This window comes from Myripristis murdjan, chromosome 4 (assembly GCF_902150065.1).
Source record: "Myripristis murdjan chromosome 4, fMyrMur1.1, whole genome shotgun sequence".
Taxonomy (NCBI): Eukaryota; Metazoa; Chordata; class Actinopteri; order Holocentriformes; family Holocentridae; genus Myripristis; species Myripristis murdjan.
The window spans coordinates 32100508-32119933 of record NC_043983.1 but is presented as its reverse complement, the minus strand read 5'-3'; the positions used below and the strand labels follow the sequence as shown (position 1 = coordinate 32119933).

Sequence of the window (19426 nt, the reverse complement as noted above, 5' to 3'; positions counted from 1 at the left end):
AAGCTTCACGCTCAGCCTCACTGCCCGGTCACATCTGATGAATGTTTAGGGAAAGATTTTACTTTGATCCAGTCTCCAAAAAAATGAAAGTCAGTGGTCCAGCACAGCGCCACCAACAGGCCAAAAAGGTTATTACAGCTCACGAAAACTAAACTAAAAACTAAAACTCGGTGTGAAAGAAACATTTTAGTCAACTGAAATAAAATAAAAACCTATAGAAGAAAAACAATAACTAACTGAAATGATAGTGTTCTAAGAAAACTAAATCAAATAAGAATATTCAGAAAGTGTGTTTAGTGTTGCTAAACACTAAAGCCACTGTGTGTGTTTGATCTTGCGCTTGATGCTTCAGGACAAACCTTTCTCTAAATTTACTCCCAGAGATCAGAATGTAGGCCTGCAGATGCTGTTTTTCACCTTTAAGTTCTTTAACATCCTGTAGGAGAAGGTTTTGAAGGTTTTCATCCAATCAAGTTATAATTTATCATAAGTGTGATCAGAAATCATCATCGCCACCAGTGCTGACCATGTGATATGCTATTAAATATTAATCCTAGTTATTTTTAAATGATGAAACAATATAATTTCATAAAATTAATTATAATGATTGTCGTATCTATGATTCATCAGATAAAAAGTTTATGTGTTTACCATCTTGACTCTTTACACCTTAATACCCTGGGAGATACAACTCATGAAAGTCAAAAATATACAATATATTTTTAAAAAAATAAGTGTGGAAATGCTTTACTCAGGTGCAAATGAGAAAAGTAGTAACATTAAACTGTATCATTTTCCGTTCCTGCCTGTTTAAGGGTTAAACTGTGTGAGTCATGTTGTTTCCCATCATTTCATACATTACTCATTGATAAATGTAACTTGATCAAGAGGTCGGTCTTGTGAGTTTTAGAAAAGCTACACTTTGCTGTGCAGGTGTGGCGTTATCATGTTGAGTGTTGCGCCTCCATGTGGCCACTGCTGGTGCTGCAGAGCTGTCAGGCCGTCCAGGTGAGTGAGGAAGACTCTGCTCAGTGTTGTTTAAAACTAAAGAGGATCATAAAGTGACCTCATGATGGGACTGGTACATTTTGGGTTTCATTTCCAAAACACTTTAATCCACTGATATGCTGTTTTCTAAGTCAAGATAATATGGGTGTGTGTGTGTGTGTGTGTGTGTGTGAGGACAAAAAATCAGAAACACCTCTCAATATAATGTAGTCCAGTGCAAGACCTCTGCAAACTGCAACCTCAATAATAAACACAGAATTAAATTAAAGTGACACATTCTGCACAATGTCAACACAAACTGAACATTATGAACTTTGTTAAAAGGTAGAATTTATGTTGCATTGAACTGCATTAGACTGGACAGGTGGAGTGCGGCAACTGACCCAAATTTCCCCTCAGGGGTCAATTAGTATTTCTGATTCAGGTTCTGTTTTATGAAGTGAACGGACAAGTTGAATCATGCATCAAAGATTTTATTTCCATCAGAAAAATTGAAGACAAACTTTATTTGCTGAGATTGTGAGGTTGTGAAAATCATTTTGCTCATTCTGTCTGATCAGTGTTGGTGGTGTTTCCCTTTGATCAGGACGTATTACGGCGTGATGATAGACGGCGGCGAGTCTTTGGCCTGGCTCTCCTGTCAAGAAAAAGAGAACAGGGACGTATTGAACATCGATCCTCCTCACACAAACTGAACACACCGAGGGTTTGTCTCCTTCTGAGCACATTAACACCTCGGCTCTTTGTCTTTTTTTTTTTTTTTTTTTTTTTTTTTTTTTTTATATATATATATCGGATGAGGCACAATAAATTACTGACCGAGCCCAAACTGACCCAAATTGAATTCGCTTGCCAGTCTGATCACATTATAAATATGAATATTAATATAATTTTATTTCACATTAATCTTTCTGCAGAGTCTGAGGGGACATTCCGTCTTCCTGAACCTCGGTTCACTTTGGCTTCACTGTTAATATCAGTGAGGATGGACATTATCAAACGGCCGCATCACCGTCGTGACAATAATAACGGTCAAGCACACCCTCTCGCGTAATAACATTAATATTATTGATATGTAAATACTACATATACCGGTTATTTATTTTCATTTATTTTATTTTACGTTGTATTTAGAACATGGATTGTATTGTATATGATGTTAATTGCATTGACACGTTGTAAAGATTATTGTAGGACCCCAGGAAGAATAGCTGTAGCGTTGGGATCCAAACCAACCAACCAATCAATCAACGCTTAAAAACCTCATCACTGAAAATATTACTCCGCCTACATCTTATCGCCCGAGTCTGTGTGGTTTCTATGGCAACACGAAACGTTCCACTCAAACCCGCATCAACGGCCGCTGTCAACTTTGTTCGCCTGCATAAGGGACCGCTTGGTTGTCAAATTTTGATTTCTTTGGCGACCTAAGTTTGGATAAACGGCTGAACAAGGAAGACAAGACAGAAGAGAAAAAGGAGAGATACGCGAGAGTGACGAGTGCAGATGTCTCCAAGCCGAGCTGACAAACACCGACAGACACTTCAACTGCTGCTGCTCAGCCTCATTAACAGGAGCTAACGTTAGCTTGGAGTGACACAGCCCCAGCTGAAATGAAACGTCTGCCGGTGAGTTTTTAAAAGACAGATGTTTGTTGCAGCGCCAACACTGGAAAGCAGTTTGTTATAAAAATTGCATTTTAATCTTATAGAATTACATTATATTACCATTATTTCCATGACACTATATAGAAGTGTGTAGACAGTAGTTTTCCACTCTTCACCCAAGTGAGAGTGTAATATGACCTTGTATCCTTGTATTGTAGCTGGATTGTTGAATATTACCATATAAGGATTCATTTCCTGTTAGAATAGAATAGATAACTGTTGATGTGTGAACAAGTGCCTCAGTGAGAGGTCGCTGCCCAACGTGGTAAGCTACTCACTCCTTGCAAGTAAAAATTTACTACTCAACTGGGCGTTGTCTGTCTCCTTTGTCAGGAGGTGATCTCAGAATTTTCTTAACAACTGTTGCTTATATTTATTTATTTATATATTTAACTACACATGGTTGGACATTATATCACTGACAACTGGGTCATTAAAAGCCCCATTCTTTTTTTCTAGAAGTTTTCAAAACGTTTCTTTAGTAGTTTTTGAAAACCGAGGTTTGAACCTAGCTGTGATTCAAAAACTGAAGTTTGAACAGAACCATGGGTTAGGTGAACCATTACGCCCCTCATAGAAATTCAGGGTTTCCCCCAGTGCTTTATCGGCGGGCTGCCGGGCTTTTCTTGCCCCCACCAGGCTAAGCATTGCTTGTTTATTTATTTTAAATAGTTTTTTTTTTTTTTTTTAATGCACCAGAAACAGTGATACCAAAGACGGTATATAGACCAAGTTGTGCCGCTACGCGGAATATGGCGGGATTTGACATAATTTGAATGAAATGCTGTTTTTGAGTGGAATATGAACGTATGTCTGGCAAAGGCAAAGATTTCCAGACTACAGCAGCGCACTGACATAGATTGTGTAACAATGCGAAGAGTTGCCACTCTGCTCTATTTTCACTGGCTAACAGCAGCACACTGGCTTAGCTTGTCTATTCAGAGAAGAGGTATCACTCTGGCTTATTTTTCAATCTATGTTATCACAGGTGCGTTTGATAAGTAATTTATATTTTTTATATTTATATTTTTAAAATAATAATAATAATTTAACATGTTGTTGGCAACCACTCTGTCCACTCTATCTTGCTTGGTGGAAGAATGAATAGTTCTCAGTTTTATTGTTGCATTTTTACCAATAAATTACTGATTTTTTTCTTCATCGATCGCTGCAAATAAAAAAAATGCTGCAAAAAAAACGATGCAAATAAAAAAGGAAAACACTGCGTTGCAAATAAAAAAAAACAACGATGCAAACAAAAAAGCCAAAACGGATTTTTCATGGCAGATTTTTTTATATTTGTTATATTTATATTATAAAACGGTTACCCTACATATAGCCAATAAAATAAACACACAAAGAGGAAAAGAAATTCAGTGATATAAAACAGTATTTCCTGTCAGCGTCCACCCCTAAAAATCAAAGAGCAAGGGCTCATTTGCAGACTTGGTGATGTGCAGCATTGTTAAAGGGATACCAATGCTTTTGGGCAAAATCCCCTTTTTGCAACCATCCCCAACTGAGACAAGATGTTCAGTACCATGTTCACCTCTGTTGGTCCACTATGACAAATCCACATGACAGAGACAGAGCCAGGCTAACGACTCCCACTGACTTCAAATCTTTATGCTAAGCTAGAAACTGGTATCCAACATCTTGTCTCAGTCTGTGGAAGTTGGAAAAAAGGGTATTTTGCCCCAAATGTGGGAGTATTCCTTTATACAAACATACCGGGAGAAATCCAGCACAGAAGAGGGAGACCTCATTGCTTGACCCGCCATGGGGTTACCAGCGAGTCCCGTCGGTGTCTCCTGGACGGCTGCCTTCACCTGGGAGTTGTCACCCTGGACCGCTGAGCGCGGCAGAGGCTGGGGGATCAGCAGCTCGGAAATATCTGAGGGGAAGTGGAGGCATCATCAGACAAGTTGGAGGTGTTACTGCTGGGTTCCTGGCTGGTTCGAATGCAGGAATGAGCAGCAAAACGCCATCAGAGGGTCACAAGGCTGCAGGATTACACTCCAAAATCGGCTTGTTGTAACTTTTCTACTCACTTTATAAACTTTACCTCAAATAAATATTATTTTTATTACATGTATAATGGAGTTCATAAGTGAATAAAACAGAGATATCGCCGAGATATAATATTAGCTCAACTGAATGCGTTGGATAGGTTTTTTCTACTTGCATCAAGTGCAACACACATGCTGCTACGGGACGGGGCGAGAGTCATCGTTTCCAGTTAGTTAAAGAAACAAAGATCAAGATGAACTCACGGAGCTTCTGCTGGACTGCACTCTGAAACTGAAAACTGTGTTTGGAAAGGTTTTGGCTGCCTGTGGGACACCAGTATCCATCCATCACAGAGCGCCATCAAGGTGTTTTTACCCCTCCAAAACTCCTAATTATGCAAAATGGTTTTCTCCTCACTCATAAATGTCAAGAACAAGACACAAATGATGCTGTAGGTGGAGCAAAACCTGCAGGTGGCGCTGTCTGTCTCCCCCTGCGTGAGAGACTCTGCTCCCACTAATGTGCCCAATATTTTATTTTGTTTTTGTCTTTCTCTTCATTTCCCTAATGATGTTAAAGCTGATTATTCTGTTATGAATACCATTCTTAAGTTCATATTTCTTAAAGCTGTCAGTTTCCTGTTTGCATGGGGGGAACCAAATGTCTCTCATTCTCTGAGAGACATTTGCTTCTCTCTCAGAGTTAAATTGACGTCATGTAAGGTAACTAAACATGCTTAGCTTAGCTTAGCTAACAATGATGTAAAAACCAGTCCAATCCAGTCCAGCTCACATTACCTAGGTATTAACTAACCATAAGAAAGGTTTTACACTTTCTTATGGTTGGTGACTTGAAGCAGCTGTGATATATCACTCCATGCATAAAGCCCAGTCCATGTTGCACTAATGTGTGTGGCCAGAGGTCCAACATGCCTACAAGTTTCAACCTCTAGAGGGCAGTGCAGCAAGTTTTCTGCATTACATGATTTAGGGCTGAGCTACTCTTTAAAACCAAGCTAACTAACGACGACACCTGCTGGAGCGAGGGAGTCATTACAGCATGAAAATCACCAAATTTACATGGAGGATATGGAACTTTTGATTCATAGTTGGAGGCTGAACTATCAGCAGAAAAGAAAACCAGAGGAAAACAACAAGGACAATAAAGAAGGAAGTAGACTATAACGTGTAGGATGGTGGTTAGGCTTGCTGAAGTGATGACTAAGTGTTAATATGTAAAAATCTGTAAATAACTTAATCTAATTTGACCTTATGAGCTCTGATGGATCAGGAAAAGTAAACTCAGCTGAACACTTTCTAAAGGCACCATAAATCCAAGCTAGGTGGTTTCTGGATGTCAGTGTGACCGCTCACCATCCAAACTCAGGAGGAAGAAGGCATCGTCTCCCTTGATGAACTTCCTCCTCTTCAGTGTGCTGTGGCTGAGGAAGACGCTTGTGCCGTAGCCCGGCCCGCGGTAGTAGCTGCAGCCGTCGGCCTCAGTCACCAGAGATCCAACTTTTCTGGGGTTGTCCCAGTAGTACTCTTTACCTGGGAGAGAGACAGGTGAGCTGTGATGATCGGACTGATGCTGTTATACAACCATCTACAATAGACAACAAGTCACTGACAGAACAGGGCTGTTTTTTTTTAACTGAAAAGTCACAATGATACAGAATTTTTAGAGAATGTCGCTTCCTTAATTTGATGTATTGTTTGTTGAAACATGAAACTATGACACTGGGACATAAAACAGAGGGGTGTTACTCACAGCTTTATTTGATGGGAGAGGCAGAAAGGTGAACTTATTAAACAATCTGTGATGTTTTAATTGGTTGGCTTTTATCTGCTGGAGCCTGTAGATACACTGTTTGCTGGTAAGTGAACATAAATGGATTTTGACACAAAAATATATGGGAATATTTTGAATTTTGGGGATTTTCATGTAAAATATGTGTACATTAAAAGCCATTTTTCATTTCACTGTGACTATTTAACAAGGCTAAGTGAACACGCTTGCTATGCTTCCACACAGCGAACAACACAGTCAAGTCAGCTGAAGGTAACCCATTTTTACTGGACCTTCGCTGACACCCTTGGGAACTTGAATGTCACTTCCTGACTTACTTTTTTACTGGAGCCTCTTGGCTGTGACATATAAACACTGCTGGGGATGAGTCCGGTAAGCACAGCCCTGTGGGTTTTAGTTTGTCCTACAAAGATGAGCAACACTAGGGGCTCTATTTTCCCGGCGCAGCGCAGGGTGGCGCAGTGAGGTGCACCCTGCGCAGAGCTATTTTGGACCAGCGCACAGTTTTGTATTTTCGCAGACCGAGGTGCGCTGAGATGGGAGTGGCGGCGCAGCAGGGGGAGGTGCGCCAAAAACTCGCCATCTGAAACCAGGTCTACTTTTGGCACAAGGTGCAGCGGGGCTGGCATAGTGGAATTTTAGCAGACAGTTGGGCAGTGCGCACACGTCTCCAAAACCTCACAGATCGTCAGGCACAGTAACAATGCAATAAATACCCACAAAAACCACTATTCAATGCTATAATCTCTATCAGCACATAAATGTATCCCCATATCGACTGTCCCGATACAACTGATGTCAGATCAAAGGAGACTGGCACCGTTTGGCAGCGTAATGGAAACCCAACCTGATCACCTGTCAGTCAAACAGTGTGTCCCATACAGTGATGTCTTTTTTCCAGTCATGGTGTCTGGCGCTGCTCCTGTTAACTACACAGTTCTTCTTCCATATATATAAATATTCCACACTGGGTTTCCGTTATCCAGTAATCACCGGACTATGACTGGTAAAATCTGCCAAAGTCCGGTAATTTTTAAATGTCCGGTGAAAATATTCCCTCTAAGCACAATTTGAATTTTATTAAAACAGTCAATTTCCACGTAATTTTATTTATTTATTTATTTTAAAAATAGCCTGCGTGAGCCCTGTCTCCAGTGTACCAGAGAGAGAGAGAGAGAGAGGTTTTTCTCTGCAGAACCGGATCAAAACAGCGCAGCAAAGTCGCCTGGGGAAGAACAAGGTCACAAGACTGGCATTGCAAGTTGCGGGGAGACACTTGAGACTTTTGAATTTAATTCAGCTGCTGAATTAAGTTTTTATTGCATCTATTTGATTTCAAGTTGACAGCACGCCACGTTATTAAAATGGTATGAACCAGTTTTTTTGTTTGCAAATTGTAGTTGCAATTGTTTGCAATTGTATGCAATGTTCATGTTAAAAGAGCACAGGCTTGTGCAATATTTATTTATTTATATATATTTATTTATTTTAAATATTTATTTACGTTACGCACGTAAGTCAATTGACGGCACTCATTTTATTTGATATAGCCTACTTTTCAATAAAAAGATTACGCTATAAATTGACATGCCTTGATATCATTCTTATGTAGCCTGCATATAATTTTAAGCTCAATAAATTCAGATAATATTTGACCGGAATTTCAAACATTTGTCAGGTAAATTGAAAACCTGCCGGTCACGTTGTCCGGTGCCAATTTTTTTTCTAACGGAAACCCTGATTCCACACATATTGAAAATGTAAAATGCATCAGTTCCTTGTCAGACACTGGGCGTTTAGAACAGCAAATGTAAAAGCTTTCATGAACCGGATTTTGTTTTAATCTCTAGTGTGTCGTTGTATGAGTAAGTGATGAAGTCAAAAGTTGCAAAACAAACATGTATTTATATGAATATGGCGAGAATTATCCTTTGAGGTAAAAACATTCATCAAAAACAGGGGCTTCACAGTTAAATTTATATTTGCTTGTAAAAATCAATAACTTGAACAGACGGTGACAGAACTGGAAAAAGAGATGCGAGGCAGGCAGGTAATGGAAAGACGGGAATGAGGAAGATGAATGTAAGGATGGATGCATGGATGGATGGATGGATGGACAGATGGATGGCAGGTAGCTCCAGCAACATTCCAGCAGCCAAGACTGTCCTCAGTGTGTGTTGCGGCTGCTCTCTTCCTCCATGTCAATTGTGTAAACTTTCATGACGCCTTTGCTCAGAGCATTTTAAAGGAGAGGACAGGGGCTCATTTGATTGGTTTAAAGTGAATCGGCTGTGTCAAACCCACTCCACGCCTTTTCTCCTCCCTTGTGCCGGTAGGAGGAACGGCGCAGTAGTTGTGCCAAGGCGCACGGTGTGCCAAAATTGCAAAATCCAACTGGGTGCCTCGCCTGGTCTGCGAAAATAGAGCCGTAGATCCTAATACTGTTTCATGACCAAGTGCAAAATGGACAGTGTGTTGATTACAGCCATTTAAAGCTTTGCTCTACAACTTTTACTGAGGAATACAGGACACATGCATCAGTGACGGAGGCCCATGGTAACCTCTAACGGGTTTTATTTGGACGTTTTTATATTTATTTTTGATTGATGCTGCCTAATGTTATGAAAGGCAATTCCAACACAGCTTATTATAATCAGAGGCTCCTGGACGGCCCACAGTCACTCAGAATAGTGACTCATTGGTGAAACTTCTCACGGTGTGAACTAGCACTGACCCTCCTCCAGCGACACCACACTACACACTCAGCCACAGCGGCACAGTTACATACACGTTCACAGGCTGATCTCACCGTCGCTGGACAGCTTGTTGGGGTCGGTGGTGACCATACGCTGCATGCTCATTTGCCGCCTGATGTCTGACTGCTGATCCAGCAGCAGCATGGTGGCCTGTTGCCATGGACAGGGCCACTTCAGGTCCTGGTCGTTGGGGCCCGAGGTCAGATAGAAGTAGGTGGCCATGTAGCCCGGCTGGTCCTGTAGTCCGTTCAGGTACACACCGACCTGCAGAGCACAGACCAGGAGCATATGGACGTACATCACAGTCATTGTTATTTCATTATGTTATATCCTTTTATAGATGGAAAATCCTATTTGTACATATCAGCACTTGCACTTGGAGTTTTAATATACTTTCCAAAGTAACAATTGTGTTTAAATCCTAAAAAACTTTTCTCCACAGTGGCAATGATCTCTTTTGTGTAAGTTTTGTTTAAAAAGTTCATTTTAATCTGAATTGTGTGAATGTGTGAATGACCGATGTCGACCCTTAAAGCGATAACTGTACAGTTCATATTGAAATTAGTCATTTATCAATGACCAGAAGCTGAAGTATGAGGTGTGTGTTGACCTGGAAGGAGTAGCCTGCGGGCGACAGGAAGCGGGGGCTGTACACTTTGGTCCCGGGAGGAGTGGTGGCCAGCAGGCCGGTGATGTCGCGGAGGCGCCAGATGTGCTGAGGGCAGCTGGCGGATGAGAGGTTAATGTCGTCCAGAGAGAGACCGCCGGTCGATGGGAGCTCTCCCTTCACCCCCTGGAAAATCACTCGGGACTTTGTCCTCACGTCCAGATTCACATGGTGGAGCTCCCAGGAGCCCATGACCCCTCCTGTGGAGGAAGAGGACGAGCAGTATCTAAATAACTATCACCTTGTACTGTATAGATCATAATACATCATGTTTATTTATCATGTTTATACATCATGTGTTGTAAATGTTGTAAATATTTTACTGAAGCTGCAGATAAAATGAATGAAATCAATGAAATTTTGCACTAATATATTTAAAACTGACCATAATCATTCAAAAGAAATCCCCCAAATGAGTATTGATTCTTAAAAAATCATATTGTTGTCATGTGACAAGAATATAATCAGAAATACAAGCAACATTGTAGTTTGTTAACATATTTCAGTGTCCTTTATTGTGTTGTGCCATAGGGCATCGTATTTGGTTATGTTTCTAGTGTTTTTGTGGTGTTTTATTAGTTCTGCACTTGGTGACATTAAGCAGTTGTAGAGCATTTAAACTGATCTTCCTTTTATCACATTGCATACTGTCTATTGTTCTGTATATAGAATTTTAAATTAATGTAAATTCATTAAAAGCCCAACTAGAATCAAGGAAGATTAGCAATAGCTATAAAGTCTATGTGCAACACGTCTGTATTTCAGTTGTGAAATATAATTCTGTTAACAGAACTGCACACACAACTCAACCCACGAAAAATCTGAAAAAGCCAAACAAATCGCACTGAAAGTGCCCAAAGCCTTTATTTTAGCAAACCTAAAGATACTTAAGTACTTAAGTTCTGCATTCAAAATTTTACTTGAGCACTTATAATTCTATACTTAACATGTCTAAGTATTAATGATAAAATCTACCTAAGTATGAAAACTAAAAGTCGTCATCATGAAAACGGTTCCATGGAGAGAGTTAAATTATTGATGCATTAAGCTGTAAGAAGCAGTGGCTTGTTTACACTCTAACAATACATCCCATTTGATGTTTTACATGTTGAAGATTATTCTGCACAGAATGTCAGTTGATTTCTTGTCCTTTCCTGTGAAATACCTGAAATGGTCTTGAAGAGCTTCAGCCGTCCTTCAGGGTTGACTTTGTCGTACTCTCTCACCCAGATGTTCAGCAGATCATCGGCGGCTCCGCTGTTGTACAGGAAGAACTGCAGACACTGGGCTCCAGGTTTGGGGTAAAGGAAGCGGCTCTCCAGATGTGCACGGTCACCAGCTTTCCCAGACGCTGTGCTGAAGTGCATGAAGAAACCTTTTCCTGCAGACAAGAGCATCAAAAAGAAGGCAAAATCAGGTCTCCAAACTTCATTATCAGAATCAGAATCAGAAATACTTTATTGATCCCAGAGGGGAAACTAGGTGAGCTGCAGTTGCTCAAATTCTCATGAGAAGGATATATATAAGCACAAGTTAAATTATAAAAAAGAGGAAAGTCTTTTTTTCGTAGTATGACATTGGAATGTTTTACATTTTGCGCAGGATTTCATTCCATCACCATCCTAGGAAACAAAAACTCACTGTCGGTGATTAGCTTAGGCAGGGAGGAGAGGCCAACTTTGAGTGTTGTGTTAACAAACCATAGCCAATAAATCCTCCTCATTCTGCCTTTAACAGTGAAGTGCACTGTATTATTTCAACTGAAAAATGTCTTGTAATGCACTTTTGATAGCGTTTCACTGTTGTAAAATTGTAAAAATCCAGTCATGGATTTCTCCAGTAGATCAGAGATAGTTGGTGTTTTTGAAAAATAAGTTTACGATGAAAGCTTGCAAGTAAAACTTTCTTTATCGATGATTAAAGGCAGCACATGGTGAGCACTTGATACAAAAACGATGCATTATGGGTGAAGTATCCCTTTAAAGTAATCAACGGAGCGATCAGCTGGCCGGCGCTGCTGGCAGACACAACAGGCATGATGAGGCTGCAGGCGGTTGTGCCGCTGAACGCCGGCCTGCACTTTGACCAGCAGGGACTTGAGGCTGCAGCGTGAATCACCTGGAGCAGCTCCACTGAAATGTCTTCACACAAACAGCAGCAAGGCCACTGACCTTTACTGCCAGATCAGCACTAGGCTAGATAGGCTGCTTTATGACTATAACAAAGGTGTGTGTGTGTGTGTGTGTGTGTGTGTGTGTGTGTGTGTGTGTGTGTGTGTGTGTGTGTGTGTGTGTGCGTGCGTGCGTGCGTGCGTGCGTGCGTGCGTGTGTGTGTGTGTGTGTGTGTGTGTATCCATCTATCACTTCATGCCAAAACACATGTAGGACTCTCCATTGCATTTTGCATGAGTAATCAATGTCAGTTTATTACATACAGAATCCATTTAGTAAAAACTGTCCATTGCACTTTATTGAAAGCTGTTAATATTCTGTATGTACTAACCAGTTGATGAACCTATCCCTGTTATTTTTTTGATGTGCATTTCATTCAGCGTCTATCATCTTGGGTGCATTAATATTAGAGAAAGACCAAGAAATGTTCAAGAAATGTTAAAGTGCAGTGACACATCCTGCTGATCTGCAGACAGTGCAACACAGCAGAGGGCTGATATGAGTTAAAAAGCTATTACAGACATCTCTGAATGAAACAATGAAATAATTTAGGAGGAAATTAGCGTGGTGGCACAGTAGTTACCTTTGCATTGTCCCTGGTTGGTGAAGTCGCTCTGAGGCCCTCCGCTCACGCTGCTGAGCTGTTCCCATTTGGCGTTTCCTCCGGGACCCTGGATCATCCCGCAGATGTTCTCCTCCTCAAAGTCACAGGAATCCACAAAGGTAGAAGAAGTGGCTGTGGAGAAACACAGCTCTTTAAACCTGCCACCTCCACCACACTGACTGACTTCAGTGTTTAAATTTGACTCTATCACAAGAACGATTGTAATCCCTTATTTCTGAGGCTGTGCTGGGAGGATGGTGAGGTGCTGGCTGGCTGAAACAACCAAGTTTCACACAAGTGACACACGTTCGAGTCCGGCACGGAGCGACAGTGGTTTTTGTCTTTTGCAAATGTAACATTAAGTGTTTTTTTATGCCTAAACTTAACCTTTCTCTAACCTTAAACAAGTTTTGGTGGCTGAAGTAACGAAGTAACGAAAATGGCTAATATGCACACCAACAATATACACAAGATATTTTGATTAGAAACAGAACGAGAACCAGAAATATTTAACTGATCCGCGAGGGGAAATTCGGTCAGTTGCTGTTGCTTAAATTCTCAAGAGAGCAATATATTATAAGCATAAGTGAAATTATTGGAAAAGGGAATAAGAAATATGTCCCTTGGAAATGGAAAAGTCAGCTGTAAAAAAAAAAAAATAGTATGTGCATTATTCCTACAAAATATTACAATACATTCAGAAATAAGAAATTGAGCATAAGTAAAAAAGTTTACCTGTATAAACCATATATACAATGAAACATATTTTTGTGATACATCAGAAACAAATGATCTGCAACAAAATATGTTTCCCCCCCAAATGTAACCAGAAAATGCAGTTTAGTTGTATGGGAATATAATTTTTGGGAGACAAGGCTGGCACATCACTGTAGAATGATGGTCATATGATTGATTGATTTGATCGATTGATTGACTGATTGATTGATTGATCGGGCTGAGGTGACTCACTGCAGTTGTAGAGGCGGTTGAGCTTGAGCAGGTCGCTGTCGCTGAACTCCATGTCCTGGCCGATCACGTCCATGAACTGGGGGATCTTGGTGACGATGGTGGGGTCGGAGGCGATGCTGAAGGCCGTCTTGCTGTAGTGCATGATGGAGCCGTAGTCGTAGGGCACGTTCAGGGCGCTGGACACCGTGTCGTTGTACGTTTTGAAGTTGTGCTCTTTGCCTGAGGAACGCACACGTCCGAGAATATTCAGCCACCTTGGACATTTTTTTACAAGGACAGATGCAACCACAGATCAACAGTATCGTGTGTGTGCTTGGTTTCTGTTTGAAGAAAGCATCCATATGAGGGGAGGATGTCTTCTATCAGTAGCACTTAGACTGGAAGGAATCGAACAAGCAACCCTGTGACTATGACCTGTGACAGTTTTCAGGCAGTGACACATTTTTCTTTCTGCTTGAGGTGCAACTAATGATTATTTTCCTCAATCTTTCCTTTAAAAAAAATCAATTACTTATCACATGCAAAAAGTATCCAAATTAATGAAATCTAGTTAACTGTTTTATTAATTATTTAGTCCATAAAGTGTGAAAAGTAATGACAACGTCTCATGGGAACTTCGTAGAATCCATAGTGATGGCTTCAAATTCCCTCCATAGTCTGACCATCAGCCAAAAAGACCAAATATTAATTTTATGGTGAGAAAAACAAGAATATTGTTTATAATGATATGAAAGAAAAAAAAAACAGGAACCCTCTGTCATTCATCTAACTGTGACTGAACACGTCCTGTAATTTACAGTGTTGGTGCTGGTTGTTACCGGGCTTGATGCGGTCCCACATGATGTTGACGTAGTCGTCGCGGTCGGCCCTGGACTGCTCGTGCCAGAAGCCCAGAGCGTGCAGGAACTCGTGCTCCACGGTTCCCAGAGTATCACAGCCACTACCGATGGACAGCTGCTGCTTCCCCTCACGGCGTTTACCGACCGAAGAGGAGCATCTGGAGAGAGAGACAGACAGACAGACACAAAGAGAGAGAGAGAAAGACATGCAGGTTTTTCTATATGGTCTGTTAGAACTCAGAGAGGTTTTAAAGGCAGAATGAGCGGGAAAAACAGTGTTTGGACTCATAAACTGATCCTCTCCATCCTGACCTGTGAGACACTAACAGTGTGTGTGCGTGTGTGTGTTTGTGTGTGTGTCTGCAGAGACCCTGCCATCCGCCTGAATTTTCTTATTTTGCTGAGCTCGGCACTCTTCTGGGTGTTGGGTTTTGACTTCAGGTCCTCGCTGAACAGCCACGTCTGAAACAGCCTTTTAGAAACCAGCTAAAGCTCCTGCTCTTTTCCACTGCTGTTACATGAAAAAATATTTTCTCCACTTCATAATTCAATTCTACTTGCTCGTGTAAGTATGGCAAGCTACTAGAAGCAAAATTTCAAACACTTTGTTTTGTTAAAGGGCTAGTCAAACCTATTTTCAGCCATTTTTTTTTTTTAATTGACTGAGTAAAAATTTGAAGTTACACATAACATCACATAACATAACCACTGATAATTATTTATCATCTACCCCTTTGTGGAGACGAAATGCCAACCTTCTTCTCTCTTCTTCTTCTTCTACTTCTTCTTCTCTTTTCTCTTCTGCTGATGTTTGTCATCAGACTGAATCATGTGTTCAGCAGAATAAAACAGATTGCCGTCTCCTTCTTGGGTTTCCTCATGGAGCTCCAGCAGAGCTTTCTTTTGGCTTAACGCAGCGACACCCGGCTGCAGCTGTGCACGTTGACTGTGTGTGTGTGTGTGTGTGTGTGTGTGTGCTCACCCTCTGCCTTTGTACACAGAGATGTAGTTCTCCTCTCCGTTCCAAGGTGTGAAGTCGATGCAGGTCTTCAGTCTGAACTGCTCAAACGCCTTCAGAATAACTCCCTTTGCGTTCATCTCTGCAGGTTACACACACACACACACACACACACACACACACACACACACACAAAATGCTTACAAACTTGCTACAGCATTCACTAACATCTGTGTGAATGTGAGTTTCCATGCGACGGCGTCTCACCCAGACTGTCCTCCAGGTAGTAAGGGATAGTTGTTGGCCAGCGATACTTGTCTCCGATGATGGAGTTTCTCTCTTCTGACTGATGGGAACACAAAAAAAAAAAAAAACAATCAGAATTACATTATATCATAAACTATTTACAAAGTGCAAACTGGATCTGCTGTCAGACATCACTGTTTTGTAACCCTGGCATCAGAAAAGCTCCTGTTTCCTTAACTTTGTCCGCACAGTAACTCAGTGTTCAGAAAATTCCGTTGTCTAAATTTATGATTAAAAAACCACATGCTAATTCAAATTGGATTGGAAACACATTTTTTAAGTATTTTTAAAGTGCAAAGAGTATCACTTTGATTAATTGATGATTAATTGACTGATTCATGGTGTTCATATAGTTGCAGATACTCTCCTCGGTACAACTGGTAATGTTAAAAATGACAAAACAAGTCAGAAGTCTTGGTGTCGTCATGGACTCAGACCTGAATTTTAATTTTCCACATTCCACATTAAGGTAATTACAAACCAGCCTGCTATCACCTGGAGAATGTTTCAAGCCTTTAAGGACTATTGTCTCAGCAGGATTCAGACAAACTTGCATTTATCCTCAGTCGACTCGACAACTGTAACAGTGCCTCGCTAAAAACTGATCAGACGGCTGCAGATGATTCAGAATGCTGCTGCTCTAGTCCTGACCAAGAATTTTTTAAAAATGGCATCGCTCCAGTTCTGAAGTCTTTACACCGGCTTCCTGTCTGTCAAAGAGCTGATTTTAAAATATCGTTCTTAGTTTATAAAACACATCTTCTGGTCCTTTTTAGCTCATTTTTTCTCCTTAAATGTTTCTAATTGTATTTAAACGTCTTTTTTATTGCCTTGTGTTTTATGTGAGGCACACTGAATTGCATTGTTGCTCAAATGTGCTCATAAACTTGCCTTGTCTTGCATTCCTACCAAACAAACAGGCTTGAAAAGATTCCTGACAAACAGCAGCAGTAAAACAGTAAATTTTAATTTTCTGAACTCACTTCATCCTGGTAAATGTCTCCCTCCAGCAGGTCCAGTTTGGCCTCTGCACAGTGAAAAAAAAAAAAAAAAAAAAAAAAAAACATTGTTGAAAGTCCTTTTTGAGTTACAGCAGATTACACAAAAAAGAACAAAACCATTTTTATGGACATGAACACAGACGAACAAACCTTCATTGATGTCAAAGATGTCCCAGTCACGGCCCTCGTCCACGTCCGTCTCTGCACAGGAAACAACAATTATTTGCTGCTCAAAAAGCAGGATCACATATTTCACAGTATCAACACCATCAGCATCAGAACCGGTAAGGAACAAATTAATAATTAACTTCTCTAGCTGCTGTTCTTGAGTAGATGTTGTTGATTTTTTTAAAATTAGTATTATATGTAAATTTCTTTGTTTTCTTATATACATGGGGAATTTCTTTCAGTATTTCCTCCTGCAGCTGACTGAAACGCTTTACCTCACAATTATTTTCCTTAAAAACGTCTTTAAAACTGGAGTGACTTGCAATGGCCACAGCAGAAGCACTAATAATACATTTTTTTTTTTAAGACGAACAGGTTCAGATCAATTTGGAGCAGCTGCAGAAAGTAATATCTGAACACTTTTTTGTGAGTCGCTCTCTTTGTGTTTCGTTGACTTATTTTAAGATCTTGCTCTTCTCTGATCTGAGTGTAATTTAACCTTCACCGCTTCAGTGGAATATGTTAAAAAAAAAAAAGCCTCTAAACATGTGACTCACCTGTGTCACCTGTCAGCTTGGCTGCTGCCTGCAGGATTAGAAAGTACAATCAATCATCAGAGAGAGAAAAAAGAGATCAGATGAGTTAAAAATGGTTTTAAAACATACAATCTCAGTGCTTAAAAGACAAAGCCCGACTGTACAGATGCAGAAACTGACAGGAGCTCCAAAATTAGACCAAAGAGAATTAATCAGACAAACAAGAAACAGGACATTTTGGCACGGTGGGTGAGCTGCTACCAATAAACAAACTCATCTGATCCTGACTGAATATTTACTCGTCAGGCTGCTGGGATCGGCTGCACCTGTGGTGCTTCTGTGGTGCTTCTTAAATCCATACCTCACAGCTGACATGTTAACATTTGGTCACTTAAACTGGGATTGCAAAAATATCGGGTCTATAATTTAATGGATGACAACATTCTTCTTATTCTTATTATTAGTATTATTATTTTGTGATCCATACAGTAGATTCAATAGGGGAGATAAATTCTATTTTAGAATATTATATTAAGCATATTTTTATATTTAACTATGGTAATTAACCCACTAATGAATTGAAACATGCATTTAGCAGACTGTGACCAGACTCACCAGTCCCAGAGCAAAGAGCAGGATCGTCCACCTGGAGGCCATGGCTGCAGCTTCACACACACACACACACACACACACACTCAGTCGAAGGTGTGTGTCGTTCTGGACGAAGCAGATGTCTGATTTGGTTTTTATAGAAAAGCCGACACACACCATTTAGCCTAAAGGCATATTTAATAAAGCCAAAGAGGAAAGAAAGTGTGACAACACAAAGTTGCGTATGATGACACAGTCCACCACAGTGACAAAGGGCAGTGCGCTGAAGCTGCCTTGGCACATTTGCATCTTCCACAACATCCCTTTCTGCAACCACAGCAGAGGAGGTCGCAACATGCCAGGCTTGCTTCTGGTAGTGTGGTCCAGTCAACTTCCCATCCACCTGTCAGAATCAGACTCAGAATCTTTGTTGTCACATGACACATTTTACAGGTGTAAAAAAGTGGGTTCAATTATTCATTTATTCATTCATTCACCCACTTCTGTCCTTCCTCTTCCACCCCCAGTCACCTGGGGAGGGGAGTTCAGGGACTGCAACCACGGGCTGTCCCCAGCAGTGACCAGCTTGGTAGGCTGCCCTTTTTGTATGTAGTGCTGCTTCTGTTGGGGGGGTTTCTAGTTAACCAGATAAAGCCCATCAACAATCCCATCAAGAGACACAACCTCCCTCTATTCAGCTGGCCTCTAGTCAAAGAAAAATCCAAGTCTTAACAACAAATATCATCCCTGAAGAATGACTGTTCTGTGAGTTCTTTGAGCATGAAAACCAGGCATGTCCACCAGCACTGTCACAAATGGGCAAGCTGAGAACTGGTACCAAGTCGGACTTGGTGGGCTGTTCGATGGACCTGGTTCCTTCACATGAAAATGCATCCATTCCCACTGTCCAGGTCATCATTCTTAATGGGGCTGCTGTAGTGAACATGCTGCGACCTGGTGCTGCAAAGACATTTTCAGATTATGCACAGCAAGTGTTCTTGCCATACATCCAGTCTCAGCTGGAGCATGTCTGCAGAGTCGATGTTGTGTGGGATGAATATTTCCCTGAAAGGCTGAAGGCTGAAACACGCAGCAAGAGAGGGAAGGGAATTCGTCAACGTGTTGAGCCATCCAGTGGCATTCCTGGAAACTGGCTGGAGGATCTATGTATTGAGATACATCAGGTCTTGCACCATGCACACATGTGGAGGCTGATACGTGTATCATACTACACCTGGAAGATGCTGTGAAGGAAGGGTATGACAACCTTTCTATATGCACCGTTGACACAGATGTGCTGGTACTGGCAGTGATGGCAGCCCAACGCCTCAACATTGCTCAGCTGTGGGTTGCCTTTGGAGCTGGG

General features: G+C 41.0%; 1 protein-coding gene across 2 annotated transcripts; it reads right to left on the bottom strand.

The window, feature by feature from the left end:
• Positions 1–1499: 1499 nt before the first annotated feature.
• On the bottom strand, positions 1500–18155 carry LOC115358262 (meprin A subunit beta-like). 2 transcript variants are annotated; one of them, XM_030050155.1, is made up of 15 exons: positions 18085–18155; positions 17491–17518; positions 16916–16966; positions 16748–16791; positions 15726–15804; positions 15483–15600; positions 14480–14658; positions 13662–13880; positions 12672–12824; positions 11083–11298; positions 9861–10117; positions 9304–9514; positions 6059–6235; positions 4407–4569; positions 1500–1645 (listed from the first exon to the last, which is right to left on the bottom strand). In XM_030050155.1, exons 1-15 carry the CDS (start codon positions 18124–18126, stop codon positions 1591–1593), a joined length of 1992 nt encoding a protein of 663 aa, XP_029906015.1. In that variant the 5' UTR covers positions 18127–18155; the 3' UTR covers positions 1500–1590. The 2 variants fall into 2 exon arrangements, with proteins under 2 accessions (XP_029906015.1, XP_029906016.1); XM_030050156.1 differs by lacking the exon at positions 18085–18155 and adding an exon at positions 17769–17778.
• Positions 18156–19426: the final 1271 nt, after the last annotated feature.

Bases quoted from the DNA above. Each gene is read 5' to 3' on its own strand.
- LOC115358262 (XM_030050155.1), bottom strand. From the start codon at position 18,126: ATGGCCTCCAGGTGGACGATCCTGCTCTTTGCTCTGGGACTG. The intron at 11,299-12,671 runs GTAACTACTGTG...TCTTGTCTGCAG, and splicing joins CAACCAGGGACAATGCAAAG to GAAAAGGTTTCTTCATGCAC. The intron at 1,646-4,406 runs GTATGTTTGTAT...TTTTCTTGACAG, and splicing joins TCTGTGCTGGATTTCTCCCG to GAGAGCCAGGCCAAAGACTC.